This window comes from Mus caroli, chromosome 8 (genome assembly GCF_900094665.2).
Source record: "Mus caroli chromosome 8, CAROLI_EIJ_v1.1, whole genome shotgun sequence".
Taxonomy (NCBI): Eukaryota; Metazoa; Chordata; class Mammalia; order Rodentia; family Muridae; genus Mus; species Mus caroli.
Window position 1 is genome coordinate 102,093,843 of NC_034577.1, and position 16,718 is coordinate 102,110,560.

Genomic DNA, 16,718 nt, shown 5'->3' on the forward strand with positions numbered 1-16,718 from the left:
CCAATGTCCCCTGCTGGCCTCCACAGACACCGTGTGTGGTGCTTTGAATAAGCTTTGGCCCCATAGACCCATGTTTGAATACTTGGCCTTAGGGAGCAGTTCTGTCAGGAGGTGTGCCACTGTGTAGGAGGCTTTGAGGCCTCCTGTGCTCAGGCTCCACCCAGTGCAGATGAGACCCTCCTCCTGGATGCCTGCAGAAGACAGCTTTCTACTGGCTACCTTCAGATCAAGATGCAGAACTGTCATCTCCTCCAGCACTGTGTCTGCCTGGATGCTGCCATGCTTCACACCATGATGATAATGGACTGAACCCCTGAAACTATGAGCCAGCCCCAATTAAATGAGTTACTTTGGTTAATTGTTTCTTCACAGCAATGGAAACTCAAAGACACTGGACAAAGTTAATGCAGACAAAATACCCATACACATTTTAAAAAATATATTTATTTAAAAAGACGAGCAAGTCTTAAAAAATAAAATCTGTGTGTGACTATGCACCATTGCCCCACTAATGAGGTCTAAGGACAACTCCCTGAGGCTAGCTAGTTTTCTCCTACCTTTAGGAACTGGACCTGCAATAACCAGTCATCTCACTAGCCACATCTTGGTAATTTCTACGCATACTTAGCAGCTACTGCTGTCAGATAGCAAAATGAACTAAACACATACACACATACAAAACCCAAACCAAAACAAACAAACAAACAAACAAACAAACAAGCAGGCTTAATTGGCCACGTGACTTGACATGTTCCTTCCACAGTAAAGGAGAGGCGTGCCCTCAGGGAATCGTACAATAACTTACACTCAGTAGGCTGTTCTTAAGTTGAAGAATTGGAATGGCAAAAACACACTGAGCAACAGCAGTCTTGTAGGGAAAGCTATTTCTTACCTTGGCAAAAGCTAGCCGCTCAAAAAGCCAAAGATCTGCTCTCTCACCCTCGTCTCTCTGTCCATTCACTGGAGCTAAGGCAGAGGGGAGACATGGTTCATTTGGACAGCAGGCATGTCAGGCAGCGCGGTAAAGCTGGGCCTAATCTTTTCATTTTACACAGTCCAGACCTCTGTAGCCCTACCAGTACTCTAAAGGTTCAACCATCAGCCCTGCAAGTGTTAAGATTACAGCTGTGTGCCACCACACCTTCCTCCACCTTCCAGCCATTCCCCACTTCATGACTGAAACTACGACAAGAACAGCCACTCCCCTGCCCCATCAGACTCTAAAGCCAAGACAGTCTGGAGGCCAAGAAAAGCATGGGTCTGCATCTTCACACTAGGGTTCCAAGCTGTTCTGGGAAAGCCCTATCTCAGCTAAGGGTAAGAAAAGCAGTGTATGTGCTTCAGCATACGTTTCTTGGGTTAATTTCGTGCACCAGGGTCCTTTATAGAAGACACCATAACAGTCACACAACAAAGCACAGGATATTTACTCTCAAGCACAGAAGCAAAGCCATGTAAACTTGCAATGAGTTTCAATGAGTCTAGTGTCTCTAAAAGAGGATCAAGAGAAACTTGAGAGTCCATGAAGCCTTCAGCATTACCTCGAGTGGTGTGGGCAGAGGAGGCAGGCAGTCCAGTTCCCTCCTCCAACAACAGAAAGCCAATTTTGCTGCACTGATTTCAGAATTCCTCATCCTGCTGCTAATGCTCTAACGTTGATGTCTCCCTCCAGGCCTGCAGGCCCACCCGTCCTCAGACTACTCAGCCCTGGCTATTCCGTCACAGCAGGACACTGGACTGTGAAACAGTCAAAATTTAGTTGCCAGGTCATAGTGGCTCCTGCTTAGAATCCTAGCACTCAGGAGGCTGAGGTAGAATTGCTTTGATTTCCAGGCCAGTCTGTGTTAAACAGTGAGACCCTACACCAAGCACAATAAAAACAGCAGCAGCAGCAGCAGCATTTTATCCTGTGAACCAACTTTCCCACACAGGGCCACCTTAGCTGTGTTCCCAGCGTATCTCTTTCACCCTTGTCATCTTGACTAACACAGCTAAGGCTGGCCTGTTTCTAAGTAACCCAGGCTGGCTTTGAACTAAGCAATACTGTCTCAGCCTCCTGAGTGCTGCAATTGTAAGAAAGGACCACTGTACCCAATACATTTTATTCTTTTCCTTTCTGAGACAGGGCTTGCTGTAGGCCAGGCTAGCCTCAACTTCTCTTTGTACCTGAGGATGAGTCCTTTCCTTGCAAATCCTGTCATGAGCCTGCTTCCTCACACACAAACCCCACTCCTTTATTCAACATTCTCTGGCCTCTGGAACTCTTATACCAGTCTCGGACACTGATTCTGTAAGAAATAGGAAAGATCTATCTCCAGGTGGAATGCCCTGACCCAGCCTCTTATTGCCTAGGTTAGCTTTGAACTCCTGAACTTCCTGCTTTCATATCACAAATGCCAAGATTATAGGCATGAACTACCATGTTGAGATTGTTTTTTGTTTTGTTTTGTTTTATTTGTTTGTTTTTTGAAACAGGACCTATGTAGCCTGGGCTGACTTTAAACTCAAATCCCTCCGGCCTCAGCTTTGCTAACGCTGGGGTTACAGGTATGGACTATCGCTCTTGCTAATGCAGAGACTACAGGTATGAACTATCACCCTTGCTAATGCAGGGACTGACTGGTATATACCATCACTCCTGGAGGATGCACCCACAGACTGACCTTACATGCAGTGACCAAAATCATCCTGTTTTACTAAAGTGGGATGGTGTGTGTATTTGTGTGTGTGTGTGCGTATGCATGTGTGTTTGTGAATGCCTGGCAAGTGAGCAGGATCCTGGGTCTATGGAGATGCCCTCGTTGCTCACGTTCGAACAGTACCACCTGACTTGGACTAATACTAGCTGAAGGTGGTATTAACTTTACTTAATATATCACCAACCACAAGATACTACTTGCTTCTTATAAGCATTACTGTCTTAGTAACATGAACAGTTCATAATTAACACCAGCAAAAACTGTATCGTGCAGGGTGTGGTAGTGCACACCTTTAATCCCAGCACTCAGGAGTTGGAGGCAGGTGGATCTTGGAGTTCAAAGACAGCCTGGTCTACGATAGAGCAAATTCCAGGACAGCGGGGGATACACAAAGAAACCCTGTCTCAAAAAACAAAAACCCCAAATCCCTAAAAGACTCAACAACTTATCAGACCTTATGCATGCATATAACCAATAAACGATACTCAGAACAAAAATACCTCAGTCTGGCATGACAGTACACACCTATAAGTCTAGCACCCAGGAAACTGAGGCAGAAACTTAAGTTTGAGGTCAAGGAATAAAATTCCAATATAAATCTGTTTGTGGATAATGAGCATCACAAAACTTTTCATTACACAAAAATGTGTCTTTCCCTGAGCTTCTCCCTTCTTTCTTTCCCTGAGCTCCTTCGTCCAAGAGCTCAGTTTCTCACTTCATAGATACATAACAGTCAAATCCCTGGGATCAAGGCTCTGTAAGCTCAATACATTCTTAAGGCTCCAGACAGTGCTAACCTGCCCCTGGGGGATAGATGGTGGCAGGAGTGAGTGTGGGCTTTGAAGGAGTATGGGCCACATGACACTAGTGACATGCCAGAGCCATCCACAATGTAGGACTCACCTTTTTAAAAGGTGGGAAATCTTTTGGGAGTCTTCCTAAGAAGTTTTTAAACCTTAAACTAATGTATATAACTTCACAGACACCATGAAACCCATCCAGTATTCTCCGAGGTGCAGGACACTAGGTTAGGAGCGTCGATCTACACTCCCACCAGAAGTCACTGGAGAGGCTGCTGCTCGCCTTGCCCAGTCTCCTCCTCAGACTCAGGGAAGAGTCGCACACTTCTCTAACTACAGTCCTTGTTTTCACTTATTTCAAGTTTGGTCCACAGTATTTTGGGAGAAAAAGTTTATTCTTTCCTTTTAAGACTCCTAAAATAGATCAAAGTTGGCCAGGAGCCCACAGAGAATTCTATTCAAATACCCACTGGAGAGTGGAGAACAGGCACCTGTTGGTTTCTCTGTGGCATTGAACCACCACCACGTGGTAGCCATGGCACTCTCCTTTCCCAGGGAACGGAGCTGGCCTTAAGATATGGGAACACAGGTCTATACTTCTCACCACAACATTCCTCCATCATGGCTGGAAATAATAGTTCAGAGTAATGTGCTTAGGCAGCAGAACGCAAGGCTCCGGGTGTGAGTCCCAGCACAACACAAACATGCAACAAAACTAACAAAACAAGCCCTAGAGAGAAGAATCACCCCATGTCCAAGTCAAAGAACTGAAGAGGATGCTTCTCAATCCTTCCAAGTTGCTGTCACTCTGTAGTATCTATGGCCTAGCCAGTGTGAGAAATTCTCTTTTTATTGTGTGCTTTTACTGTTCTAATGATGCATACTAAGGGAGAAAGCAGCAAGTACTTGTGGATTACTCATTGTGGACAGACAAACGGCTGTGGTCCGTCCTGTCCCACATCACACTCACTGTGAACACAGACCATCAGAATCCCTTTAGAGCCATGTTGCCCAGTGTCTGCAGTCACTCCCCAGCTCTGACAGGACTAATCTTTCAGGAACTGCAAACAAAGCAGGGATTTTTGGCAACTGCTGACCATGCCTAGCCTGCTCTGATCAAGGCTGCCTGCGCATCAGAGACTTTAAGCTACAGTACTCAGTCAGATCCCAAACCTCGGTACCCTGCTCTTTGCCGGGGACTACTAACATCCAAGTGATGTTACAGATGTAAAAACTACGGCTCAAGTACCCATAATCCAGGTGTTACCGTAAGCCAGAGGCACCACTAATCCTCCAGGACAACTTCTCCACAGGTCTTGCTGAAGTATGAGCCAAGAACTCACCAATAACTAGATTTGCCCATGTTCCTGAGCCACAAAGCTTAAGGAGAGGCCCCAAAGGCATTTTGGTCCAACATGGCAAATCTTTTCCTGGAAAGAATGTCAGCAGGGGTCTGGTAACACCCAGCTTAGCCATTACACACCAACCAAGTCCTAACCAGCAGTCCACAGGCCAACTCCAGTACCTCATGCCATCCTCCTGACACAAGACTGGCTTATATCCTTCTCCTCCCTGAGAACTCTGCCTCTACGTGCTCTCTGTTCTGTGCTGTCACTTCCACAAGGCTGGCCTGCAAACTCCAAGTCACAAACAGCTAAGGTTTGTCATGAGGGATCCTAGGCATATTATCTAGATCAGTGTGATGGGAAAATACTGTCAAAAAAAAAAAAAGATGGGACTTGAAAAGGTAAATTTCTGTGTATTCATGCCTAATCTTCCAAAGTTGTGTAAACAAATTTCTACCATCCCTCATCATTTGCACAAATTTCTGTCAAGTCCAAACGTAATTCCGAATGAGGTAGGTAGTCTCTACTCAGCCCGTGGTCTCTGAGGGGCCTGTCAAGGCCTATGCCATGAAAGCACTAGACTCCCAGGCAGGGAGCGCTGAGGGTGGCGCCAGCCCATGGAGAAGCGCCTCAGTTGGCTATTTTCTCAATCTCATCCAAATCATCTGTGTCCAATCTTTCTATCTTCTTATCTGAGGGGAGAAAGAAAAGACAGGAAGACCACCATGAACTACCGAGGAAATGCAATAGAAGTCACCCAGGACAGCATGGCAGTCTGCGGAGGCACCTCCCTGAGGGACAGTGATGCTTCCTCTAGGCACAAGCAGGCTTCCTGAGCCTGAGCAGATAGCATCAGGGCTCTGGTCATGGCTACCAACTTCCCAGGAAGTCAGGTTCTCCCAGCCTGGTCCCAGGGCACTGATATTGCAGCCCCTGAGCCCTTGATATGCAGGGACAGAGCTCACCTCAGGGACCATGAAAACTTCCCCTCTCCCACACCCCCTCTGAAAGGGATCCAGGCAGAGCCAACTCGGCACTCACTAAAATGCTCCTGGATCCTGTTGAGGATATTCATGCTGTGCTTGCTGTCCACCATGTTCACTGCCAGACCCCTCTTGCCAAAGCGGCCAGTGCGCCCAATGCGGTGCAAGTAGGTCTCATTGTCTGGGTTCCCATCCTTGTCCACAGGGAGGTCAAAATTGATGACCACAGACACCTGTTCAACATCGATACCTGTACAGAGGGGTTGGGGGAGGCAGGCAGGAGACAGAGGGGCACCATCAGCCACACGTACCCACTTGGGCTGAAGACACTGGCTGGAACAGGTCACATCTGGCATGTGGCCACTAAAGCACACACCACTAAAGAGGGTCTGTAGCTGAGGCCGCAGGACACAAGTCTACCAGACAGGGAGCACCTGGAAACCTTCCCACCAAGGCAGACTGCGGGCTTCCCTTCCACCCAGCCTCTCCTAGGAAGGAATGTCCTTCAAACCCTCCACCCCCACTAGACAAGAACTTTTCTTGCTCACAGGGCCTGGGCCCCCAGCCTGGTGAACGGGGCCAGTCTCTGCTCACCACGGGCACACACGTTGGTGGTCACCAGAACCTTCTCTTTGCCTTCTCGGAAGCGTTCGATCACGGCAGCCCTCTGCTCCACCATCATCTCTCCACTCAGCAGGGCCACCTGGTGGCCCTCTTTTGAGAGCTCTGCTGCCAGCCAGCTAGCTGTTTTGCGGGTCTGGAGTGAAAAGAATTGTTTTTAATGAAGAGACCTGTAAAACAAAAACAAAAACAGAAACAGAAACAAAAATATCCACAAAAAGGTGATTGTTGCCATCAGGAGATGTGAAGACTCTTAATGAATTCAGCAGGCTGTCCAGGATTAAAATTCCTCACATGGGGGTCGGGGCTGGGGTGGAACATCAAGAGGGTGGGCAGAACTGGAGTAAACCAGTCTCCTGGATGTGACAAGACCACCGTACTCATGAACTCAGAGCAGTTGTATCTGCCTGAACAAGATCTTTACAAGATCAAGCCAGCCAGCATCCTGGAATGTAGGAGGCATGTTTACAAGAGCCACCTTCCCTAGCTGAGGAGCTATTAAGAACTGACAGCTGATGAAGCGGGAGGGCGAGTGTTTCCTCAGGGGTGTGGTCCTGTAAGCGACCAGACAGCACGGTTGGTGCTACACCTGTGATGTACAAGCAGCACTAAGTGGACTCAGTGGATCCTAAGGAGGATGAGACATAAAATTGTAAGGGAGTCCTGGGGAGGGAGTCAGGGAAAGATCTTGATGGGGTGTCGTGGGACAAAAATAGGATCCAAATACACCATATATATGAACTTCTCAAAAAATAAAAACATTTAAAAATATTTGCCCTGGGCTGGAGAGATGTTTCAGGGATTAAGAACACATAGTGCTCTTGCAGATGACCTGAGCCCCGTTCCCAGCACCCCCATCAGGCAGCTAACAACTCCATGTAACTGCAGCTTGAAGGATCTGATGCCTCTAACCTGCAAGCACCTGTACACATAAGCACATATACATACCACAAAACAAAAAGAAAATTTAAAAACTCCTTTAAATGTTTTCTCACATGGAATTTCATTATATTATTCATTTGGATGAATTGCTTAACCAATGTTTCTCTTTCATGTAAGACCAACTATCTTCATTTCTAAAAATCTTTAATGTTTAAAAATAGTGGGGAGCCGGGCGTGGTGGCGCACGCCTTTAATCCCAGCACTTGGGAGGCAGAGGCAGGCGGATTTCTGAGTTCGAGGCCAGCCTGGTCTACAAAGTGAGTTCCAGGACAGCCAGGGCTACACAGAGAAACCCTGTCTCGAAAAACCAAAAAAAAAAATAAAAAATAAATAAATAAATAAAAATAGTGGGGGCTGAAGGGCTGGAGAGATGGCTCAGTGGTTGAGAGCACTGGCTGCTCTTCCAGAGGTCCTGAGCTCAATTCCCAGCAACCACATGGTGGCTCACATGCATTTGTAACATGATCTGATGCCCTCTTCTGGAATGCAGGTATATATACAGAGTAGTCACATAAAACAAGTTTTAAAAATGTTTTTAAAAGTGTAGCATGAGACAACTACAGTGTGCTTACATATAATAAATAAATCAACCTTTAAAAAACAACAATGTAGCATGTCTGGAAAAGGGCCTATTCATACATCCTGACAACCTGAGCCCGGATCCCTGGAGCTCATAGAAGAGCCTGGAGCACGTGTTTACAGGCTAGTGAGCTTGAGGGACACAGTGCAGCAGCAAACAGCAGGAAAGACCCTGCCCCAGAGACAAAGTACAAGACGAAGACCCTATCCTATGGGACGCTGCTCTCACTACCTCACAGTGCTGTTCCTGTGCATGCACAGACATACTATTTATTTATTAGACAAGGTCTCCCTGTGTATCCACAGCTGGCCTTGAACTCACACATCTGCCTGCCTCTGCCTCCCGCTGTGATTAACGGTGTACAACAACATGCCTGGCCATATTTCTTATTTTCTTAAATTAATTATTTTAAAGATTTATTTATTATTATGTGTGAGTACACTGTAGCTATCTTCGGATACACACCAGAAGATGGCATCACATCTCATTACAGATGGTTGTGAACTACCAAGTGGTGGCTGGGAATTGAACTCAGGACCTCTGGCAGAGCAGTCAGTGCTCTTAACCACTGAGCCATCTCTCCAGCCCTTAAATTAATTTATGTAGTGTTTGAATGAGAGGGTGGAAACGGAGCATGAGTGTGCTGAGCCAATGAGGAGGTCTAACGAGAACACGGGGATTAAGTTCTCACGTCCCACATGCAGGGCCTGGGAATTAAATTCAGGTGATGATGCTTGCCAGCAAGCACCTTTATCCTCTGAGTCATTCTGCCAGCCTACACAAGCAGCTTACTCACTTTTAATTTTATATTCGTTAGTCTGTGTATATGTGAGTACATGTTTATGGCATGGTGTACACAGACACCAGACATACAGGTTCTAGGAAAATAACTCAGATCATCAGTCGTCCACTGAATTCCATACACACACACACACACACACACACACACTCCTCCTCATCATCATAATTTGTATAAGAAAAAAGAATTGATCCAGGGCTGGAGAGATGGTTCAGTGGGTGACAGCACTTGCTAACCTTTTACAGGCCCAGTGTTCAGTTCCCAGCACCCATGTCAGGGGGCTCCCCACCAGTAACTCCAGCTCCAGTGGGGATCTAATGCCGCTCCTGCTTTCCATATACGTGCACAGAGACACAGACATATAAATACAAATAAAACACACATTTTAAAATTGTATAAACTGAGCATGGTGGTACATGCTTTCATTCTACCACAAGGCAGAGGCAGAGAGGCAGAAGGATCTCTGTGAGTTCAAGGCCAGTGACACCCTGTCTCAAAAAAAAATGAAAACAGAATTATCGGTTGATTTTCGGTTTTTTGTTTTGTTCTGCTTTGTTTTTGTGGTGCTGAGTATGGAATCCAAAGGACCATGCCTGCTACTCAAACATGCTAGAACTGAGCTACACTGACAGCTCAGGATTGGGGAATTTCTTTTTTAAAGGAATCTCTAAGCATTATCAACCAAACTGACTTTAAACTCAAAAATTCAAGAAGACTATTTATTTATTGCCTGGGCAGTGGATGTAGATTGTGATTTCCCTTCAGTGTAGTAGATAGAGTGGGAGTTAGTCCTCTTCAGCTGGTGGTAGAGATGGCTACCTCTCCCTCAGGTGGTAGCGACTTATTAACCTACAAACAGCAGGGAAGGGCAGTGCATCTGAGCAGGCCAGGACAGCTACTCACATGGCAGAAGATCATGGCTTGGGCGATGGTGATGGCCCCATACAGGTTGCACAGGGCCTGGAACTTCTCCTCTCTGTTACTGCAGAGCACGTAGTACTGTTTGATGGTGTCCAGAGTCTCCTCCTCGCGCTTCAGCTTGATGATGTTGGGGTCTGGGACCACCTTCTGGGCAAACTTCCACACCGAGTCTTCAAAGGTGGCCGAGAAAAGCAGCATCTGGCAGTTTCTGGGCAGCATCCTGCAAGTGGAGGTCCGGGCACTTTGCAAGACTCCAAGGCAGTAGAGCCAGAGGGAAGGAACACAAGCTCAGCCTCCCCATTCTGGATGGGCTGCAGCCGCAGCAGGCTGAGGTGGGCAGAGAGCATCCTGACCGGGAGGAGCAGACCCAGCATGGCACTGGGGCTGAGTGAGGGACCCAGGCCTCTCTCCCCAACCCATGCTGGGAGCATGGTGACAGCTGCTGTGCAAATGGCCCACCAGACCAATGCAGCTGCACAGAGCAGAGCAAAGAACTCAAAGATGCAAGAGGAGCTCTGGCCAGTTCNTCCTGGCTCTAGTTCCTACCTCTGGATGCGGATGCTCTGGTCTTGGTGGCCCTGAGTCGCTATCATCACATCAGCCTCGTCCAGAACAAACACCTTGATCTTCTTGGGGTCAATGAACTTCAGCTTGGAGCACCAGTCCAGGACGGTCCCGGGGGTGCCAATGACAATCTGCTCACTCACCTTCTGACCTCTCTCCACTGTGGAAAAGATAAGTTTTCTTCATGTACGAGAAGGCCAGCTCTCCGTTGTGAGATATTTTGAAGCTACTTTATGTTTAATTCTAAGAATTTTCTGTTTATATTTTAGGGAAAATTTAAGATGCCACCATAATATCTAGTGGGCACATAGTTAATCAAATTTAGGATTAATGAAATTATTTTAAAATTTTTATTATTTTTGTGTTTTGTTTGTTTGAGACAGGGTTTCTCTGTGTAGTCCTGGCTGTCCTGGAACTCACTTTGTAGACCAGGTTGGCCTGGAACTCAGAAACCCGCCTGCCTCTGCCTCCCGAGTGCTGGGATTAAAGGTATGCGCCACCTGCCCGGCTTTATCATTATTTTTTGTTACATCCTTAACATATAATTTCATTAACTCACCAGGAAGTGGTGGCACAGACATGCATGTAGGTAAAACACTGTTGCACATAAAATAAAATACCCCATTAAAAAAAAATCCAGAAATGGTAGTGGATATCTATAACCCACAGCACACAGGAAGCTAAAGCAGAGCTGTGAGGGCAAGACCAACCTGTACTTCAGCAAACTAAAAAATAAAAAATTTAAGTATAAATGGGCAAGGGTAAAGTAGATGTTAGGTTTTCTAGGAAATTGTTAATTTATTTGGTTGTAACAAGGACATTGTAATTATATAATATCCATATGAGGTGCCTACTAAAAGATTCAGGAAGAATGAACTGTAATAAGAAAATTTACTTTTTAAAAAACATTTATGTATGTATGTATGTATGTATGTATATGAGTACACTGTAGCTGACTTCAGAAACCCCCTAAGAGGCACCAGATCCCATTACAGATGGTTGTGAGCCACAGTGTGGTTGCTGGAAATTGAACTCAGGTCCTTTGGAAGAGCAGCCAGTGCTCTTATTCTCTGAGCCATTTCTCCATCCTGACAATTTACTGACAAGAACATACAAACAGGGGCTGGTGAGATGGCTCAGTGGGTAAGAGCACCCGACTGCTCTTCCAAAGGTCCAGAGTTCAAATCCCAGCAACCACATGGTGGCTCACAACCATCCGCAACGAGATCTGGCGCCCTCTTCTGGAATGTCTGAAGACAGCTACAGTGTACTTACATATAATAAATAAATAAATCTTAAAAAAAAAAAGAACATACAAACATACAATAAAGAACGTGTGGCAGATGTTACGTTTCTGAACCAGGGCAGGAAGTATGCAGGTATTCACTGAACTGTTTTAACTGCTGGGGATGGTCTGAAGGTTTTCAAAAATAAAATAAGTTGTTAGTTTCATTTATGCTCTAGGCCCATACTTCTACTCACATTTGTTGCCTCGAACAGCATAAGCTAGCTTCAGTTCAGGGTAAAACTTGCCCATCTGCTCAATCACTTTTCCTGTTTGAAGAGCAAGCTCATAGGTTGGAGAGAGGCAGAGACACTGGAGGAAAAAACAGAGTACAGACTGAGAACTCTTAACAAGTGATGGCCAAGGGCAATATCCCTAAGAACCCGCTCATCCATCTGAGGCCAAAGGAAAAAAAATGTAGCATACAAAACATATCTCTCTCTCTCGGTTTTTCGAGACAGGGTTTCTCTGTGTAGCCCTGGCTGTCCTACAACTCACTCTGTAGACCAGGCTGACCTCGAACTCAGAAACTCAGAAATCTGCCTGCCTCTGTCTCCTAAGTGCTGGGATTATAGGTGTGCAACACACCACTGCCTGGCCCTCTCTTCCTTTTGGGGGCAAGGTCTTGCTACATACATAGACCAATGTGGCCTCCAGATGACTATGTAGACCAGATTAGCCTTAATTTCAAGCTCAACGTGTCTCAGCCTCTCAAATTTAGGGATTATAGGCATGTACCATGTCTGGCAGTTGTCAGAATGTTCAAACCTACGAGAATAATAAATGTGGACTTTCTACAAGTAAAGCCTCAAGCCCCTTAGTAGTCCTCCCGACGTAAACACCACGGGGAGCGCAGGCGCAGTAAGCTTTGTGCTGTCCCGGAAACGTTAGCCACTCTACTGCTAGTCAACTTGAGTTCTGGTTTATATAAAAACGAGCCAAGTCAGATGCTTACGTCCCCAGCACAGGAGAGGCTCACTGCTGTGTGCTCACAGTCCTCCCGAATTACACACTAAGTCTCAGCACAACGTGGCCTCTACAGAGTGACAGGGGGGAGGAGTTGACCCTTTCTAAAATAATCATAAGGGTTTTTTAGTTTATTTAAGATGAACATATAATGAACCAGGCTTGGTGGTGCACGCCTTTAATCCCAGCACTCAGGAGGCAGAGGCAGGTGGATTTCTGAGTTCGAGGCCAGCCTGGTCTACAGAGTGAGTTCCAGGACAGCCAAGGCTACACAGAGAAACCCTGTCTCGAAAAACCAAAAAAAAAAAAAAAAAAAAAAAAAAAAAAAAAAAAAAAAAAAAAAAAAAAAAAAAGATGAACATATAATAAAAATATGAAATGAAATGCCATTTACAATTTGAAGGAAAATGGAGTGAGGATTATAGCCTATAATGTATGTGTGTGTATATGCATGCATGCGTGTGTGCTTGTGTGTGTGTGTGTGAGTGAACATAAATGTGGATATAGCATAACATGTAGAAAGGTAAATATTTCTGCTTGTGGACGTTGTACATCGTGGTGCGCACTAGGCTCCGCACCACGATGTACAACGTCCACAAGCAGCATTTCAGGACTGACCATTCAAAAAGAAAGAAAAAAAGACAGGGTCTCACTCTGTAGCCCAAGCTAGCCTAGAACTTAACTACATCGCATATGCTACCTTCAAACTCTCCTGCCTCTGCCTATCTTTTCTTGGGATTACAAGTGTAAATAACCTTAACTACCCACAGCTTTTGGCTTGTTTGTTTGTTTGTTTGAGACAGGGTTTCTCTGTGCAGTCCTGGAACTCACTCTGTAGACCAGGGTGGCCTCAAATTCAGAAATACACCTGCCTCTGCCTCCAGAGTGCTGGGATTAAAGGCGTGCGCCATCACTGCCTGGTTTACCCACAGCTTTTAGTCCAGGAACAGTATGACCCTTTTAGGCTGTATGTTAGTAGGAAACCCTGATTCCTAAAGTCCTTACCTGGGCAAACTTGTTTGCAGGCTCTACTTGGCTGAGCACAGCCAAAACAAAGGCAGCTGTTTTACCTGTACCAGACTGAGACTGGGCAATTAAGTTCTGTGGGCTGAATGAAAAAGAAAATGTTCAGAAATGTCACTATCATCATGGTCTGAATGAAAAGAGCTCCCATAGTCCCACAGGGAGTGGCATTATTAGAAGGTATGGCCTTAGTGGAGGAAAGTGTATCACTGGGAGTAGGCTTTGAAGTCTGAGAAGCTCAACCCAGACCCAGTGTCTGTCTGTCTCTCTCTCTCTCAATCTCTCTCTCTCTGTCTCTCTCTTTCTCTTCCTGTTGCCTGCTGACCTGGATGTAGAATCTTACCAGCTACCTCTCCATGACTGCCTGCATGCGGCCATGCTTCATGTCACAGTAATAACATCTAAACTATAATAAGCCAGCCCCAAGTAAATGTTTTCCTTCAGAAGAGTAGCCATGGTCATAGCGTCTCATCACAGCAATAGAATCCTAACTAGACAACTACCAAGTAAGTTTTCTTTTTCTTGTTTTTGTTTTTTTGCTTTTTTGCTTTTTTCTTTTGATTTTCAAGACAGGGTTTCTCTTTGTGGCCCTGGCTGTCCTGGAACTCACTCTGTAGACCAGGCTGGCCTCGAACTCAGAAATCTGCCTGCCTCTGCCTCCCGAGTGCTGGGATCAAAGGCGTGTGCCACCACCGCCTGGATTCTATTTTTTTCTAAAAAAAAAAGACTTATTTATTTACATTATGTATATGAGTGCTCTGTCTTCATGCACACCAGAAGACAGCATCTGAGCTCATTACAGATGCTTGTGAACCACCATGTGGTTGCTGGGAATTGAACTTAGGGCCTCTGGAAGAACAGTCAGTGCTCTTAACCACTGAGCCATCTCTCCAGCCCTCAAATAAGTTTTCAAAGGGCTGGAAAGTGGCTCAGGGGTTAAGCACACTTGCTTCTCTTGCCGAGGTTCTGAATTTGATTCTCAACACTGACATGGTGGCTCACAACTGTCTACCTCCAGTTCCAGGGGATCTGAAACTTTCTTCTGACATCCTTGAACATAGGTATGCAAGAGACATACACCTATGCAGGCAAAACGCTTTCACAGAAATTTAAATTTTTTTTAAAAATAAAAGCGGGGCTGGTGAGATGGCTCAGTGGGTAAGAGCACCCGACTGCTCTTCCGAAGGTCCAGAGTTCAATTCCCAGCAACCACATGGTGGCTCACAACCATCCGTAACAAGATCTGGTGCCCTCTTCTGGAGTGTCTGAAGACAGCTACAGTGTACTTACATATAATAAATAAATAAATCTTTAAAAAATAATAATAAAATAAAAAAATAAAAATAAAAGCGAATAAAGCTTAAAATGGCATTTTAAATTTTCTTGACACAGGAGACCTTGGATTGGGTAGCAGAGTCACACAGAGATTCTCAAGCACCTTTACCTATAGTCGAAACTGCCAGGGATTCAATAAAATGTGATTTACTTTGAGTTACTCTATGCTCAAAAACTAATCAAGCCTTCCTTCAGCCGGATTCTTACGTTAGTACGTGCACACATGTATATGTGTGTGTGTTCACATATGTGCCCAGGAAATGCAGAAGTTGACATCACGTATCTTCCTAGTTTGCTTTCTACTGCTGTGGTAAAGATCAGAGCCAAAGGCAACTTGGGGGAAAGAAAGGGTTTGTCTTGCTTACGCTTCCCAGGTCACAGCCCATCATGGAAGGCAGTCAAGGCAGGAACCTGGACGCAGGAACTGAAGCCTGCAGATGGTGAACGGGTGCTGCTTATGCCTTGCTCTCCGTGGTTTACTCAGCTCCTCTTCCTCTTCTTCCTCCTCCTCCTTCTTCTTTTTATCATTATTTTTTTATTTTTATATATTTTTTATATTTTCTAGTTTTTTTGTTTTTTTTTATGAGACAGGGTTTCTCTGTGTAGCCCTGGCTGTCCTGGAACTCACTTTGTAGATCAGGCTGGCCTCGAACTCAGAAATCTGCCTGCCTCTGCCTCCCAAGTGCTGGGATTAAAGGCGTGCGCCACCACCTCCCTGCTTTTTTTTTTTTTTTTTTGCCCCTTTGAGACAGGGTTTCACTGTGTAGCCCTGGCTGTAGACAGAGCCAGCCTCACACTCACAGAGACCGGCCACCTACCTCTGCCTCCTGAGTGCTGAGAGTACAGGAGTGCATCACTACCTCCTGGCTCACTTTCCTGCTTTCTATAGTCCAGAATCACTTGCCAGGGGTGGTCCCACCCACTGGGCTGGGCTCTCTCACATCAAGCATTCATGAAAACAAGTCCCCTCAGATCTGCCTGCAGGATGGAGCCACTTTCTCAGTTAAGGTTCCCTCTTCCTAGATGAACTAAGCTTACATGAAGTTCACAAAAAGCTAGCTAGCATAGATTATCTTCCTCAGTAGCCTCCCATTTTTATTTTTTGAGACAGTATCTTTCACTGAACCTGGAGCTCTCTCATTTGACTAAATTGGTCAGCAACTTGCACCGATTCCCCTGCCCTTGCCCCTACAAGCATGAAGACAGAATGCAAACATGGGTCACTGCTACATCTAGCTTTTTATGTGTTCGCTAGAGATCCAAACTCAGGTCCCCATATACACACAGCCATCTGTACCAAAAGAGCCACCTCTCTCCAGTTCCTCATTCAGATCTTCCAATGTCCTTTAAGGTTCTACCTGATCTGGCTCCCTGGTATCTCTCATCTCACATCTCTTTCTCTCTTTCCCAATCTCCCTCATCTTAAATGACAATTGTCATAATGTTGCTCTGGCATCTCAAGGCTTCTGGACTAGCTGTACTTTGCCTGAAACAATCCTACCCAAATGTTATGGTAACTATCTCCTCTACTTCCTATAAAGACTCAGGTGTCCTCAGCCTGAAACTCTCCAACAAGCACTTAACTTACAAAGTGTAACCTAGCGTAAAACTCCTTAAAACACAAGACCAAGGGTTAAGTGGCAAGGTCTGTGAAAAGGATGGCGAGTACCAATTTCGGTTCTTTGAAGGTAACAAGGAGGCAGCCCTAACATAGCCCAAGAAGAAATCAAAGAAATGGATAAGAAACACAAGGCTTGGGGCTGGTGAGATGGCTCAGTGGGTAAGAGCACCCGACTGCTCTTCCGAAGGTCCAGAGTTCAAATCCCAGCAACCACATGGTGGCTCACAACCATC

General features: G+C 45.7%; 1 protein-coding gene across 2 annotated transcripts in view; it reads right to left on the bottom strand.

Annotated features, from left to right (window-relative positions):
• Positions 1 to 3,875: 3,875 nt before the first annotated feature.
• LOC110299827 (ATP-dependent RNA helicase DDX19B) overlaps positions 3,876 to 16,718 on the bottom strand; it is a 26,224-nt gene continuing 13,381 nt past the window's right edge. The window contains exons 6-12 of one of the 2 annotated variants that reach the window (XM_021169713.2): positions 13,512 to 13,614; positions 11,738 to 11,852; positions 10,238 to 10,415; positions 9,674 to 9,911; positions 6,423 to 6,585; positions 5,887 to 6,078; positions 3,876 to 5,537 (exon numbers count right to left, since the gene is read on the bottom strand). In XM_021169713.2, coding sequence (XP_021025372.1) covers positions 5,476 to 5,537; positions 5,887 to 6,078; positions 6,423 to 6,585; positions 9,674 to 9,911; positions 10,238 to 10,415; positions 11,738 to 11,852; positions 13,512 to 13,614 — 1,051 coding nt within the window. In that variant the 3' untranslated portion in view covers positions 3,876 to 5,475. The remainder of the gene's footprint in view (positions 5,538 to 5,886; positions 6,079 to 6,422; positions 6,586 to 9,673; positions 9,912 to 10,237; positions 10,416 to 11,737; positions 11,853 to 13,511; positions 13,615 to 16,718) is intronic. The other variant, XM_021169712.1, reaches the window with a different exon arrangement.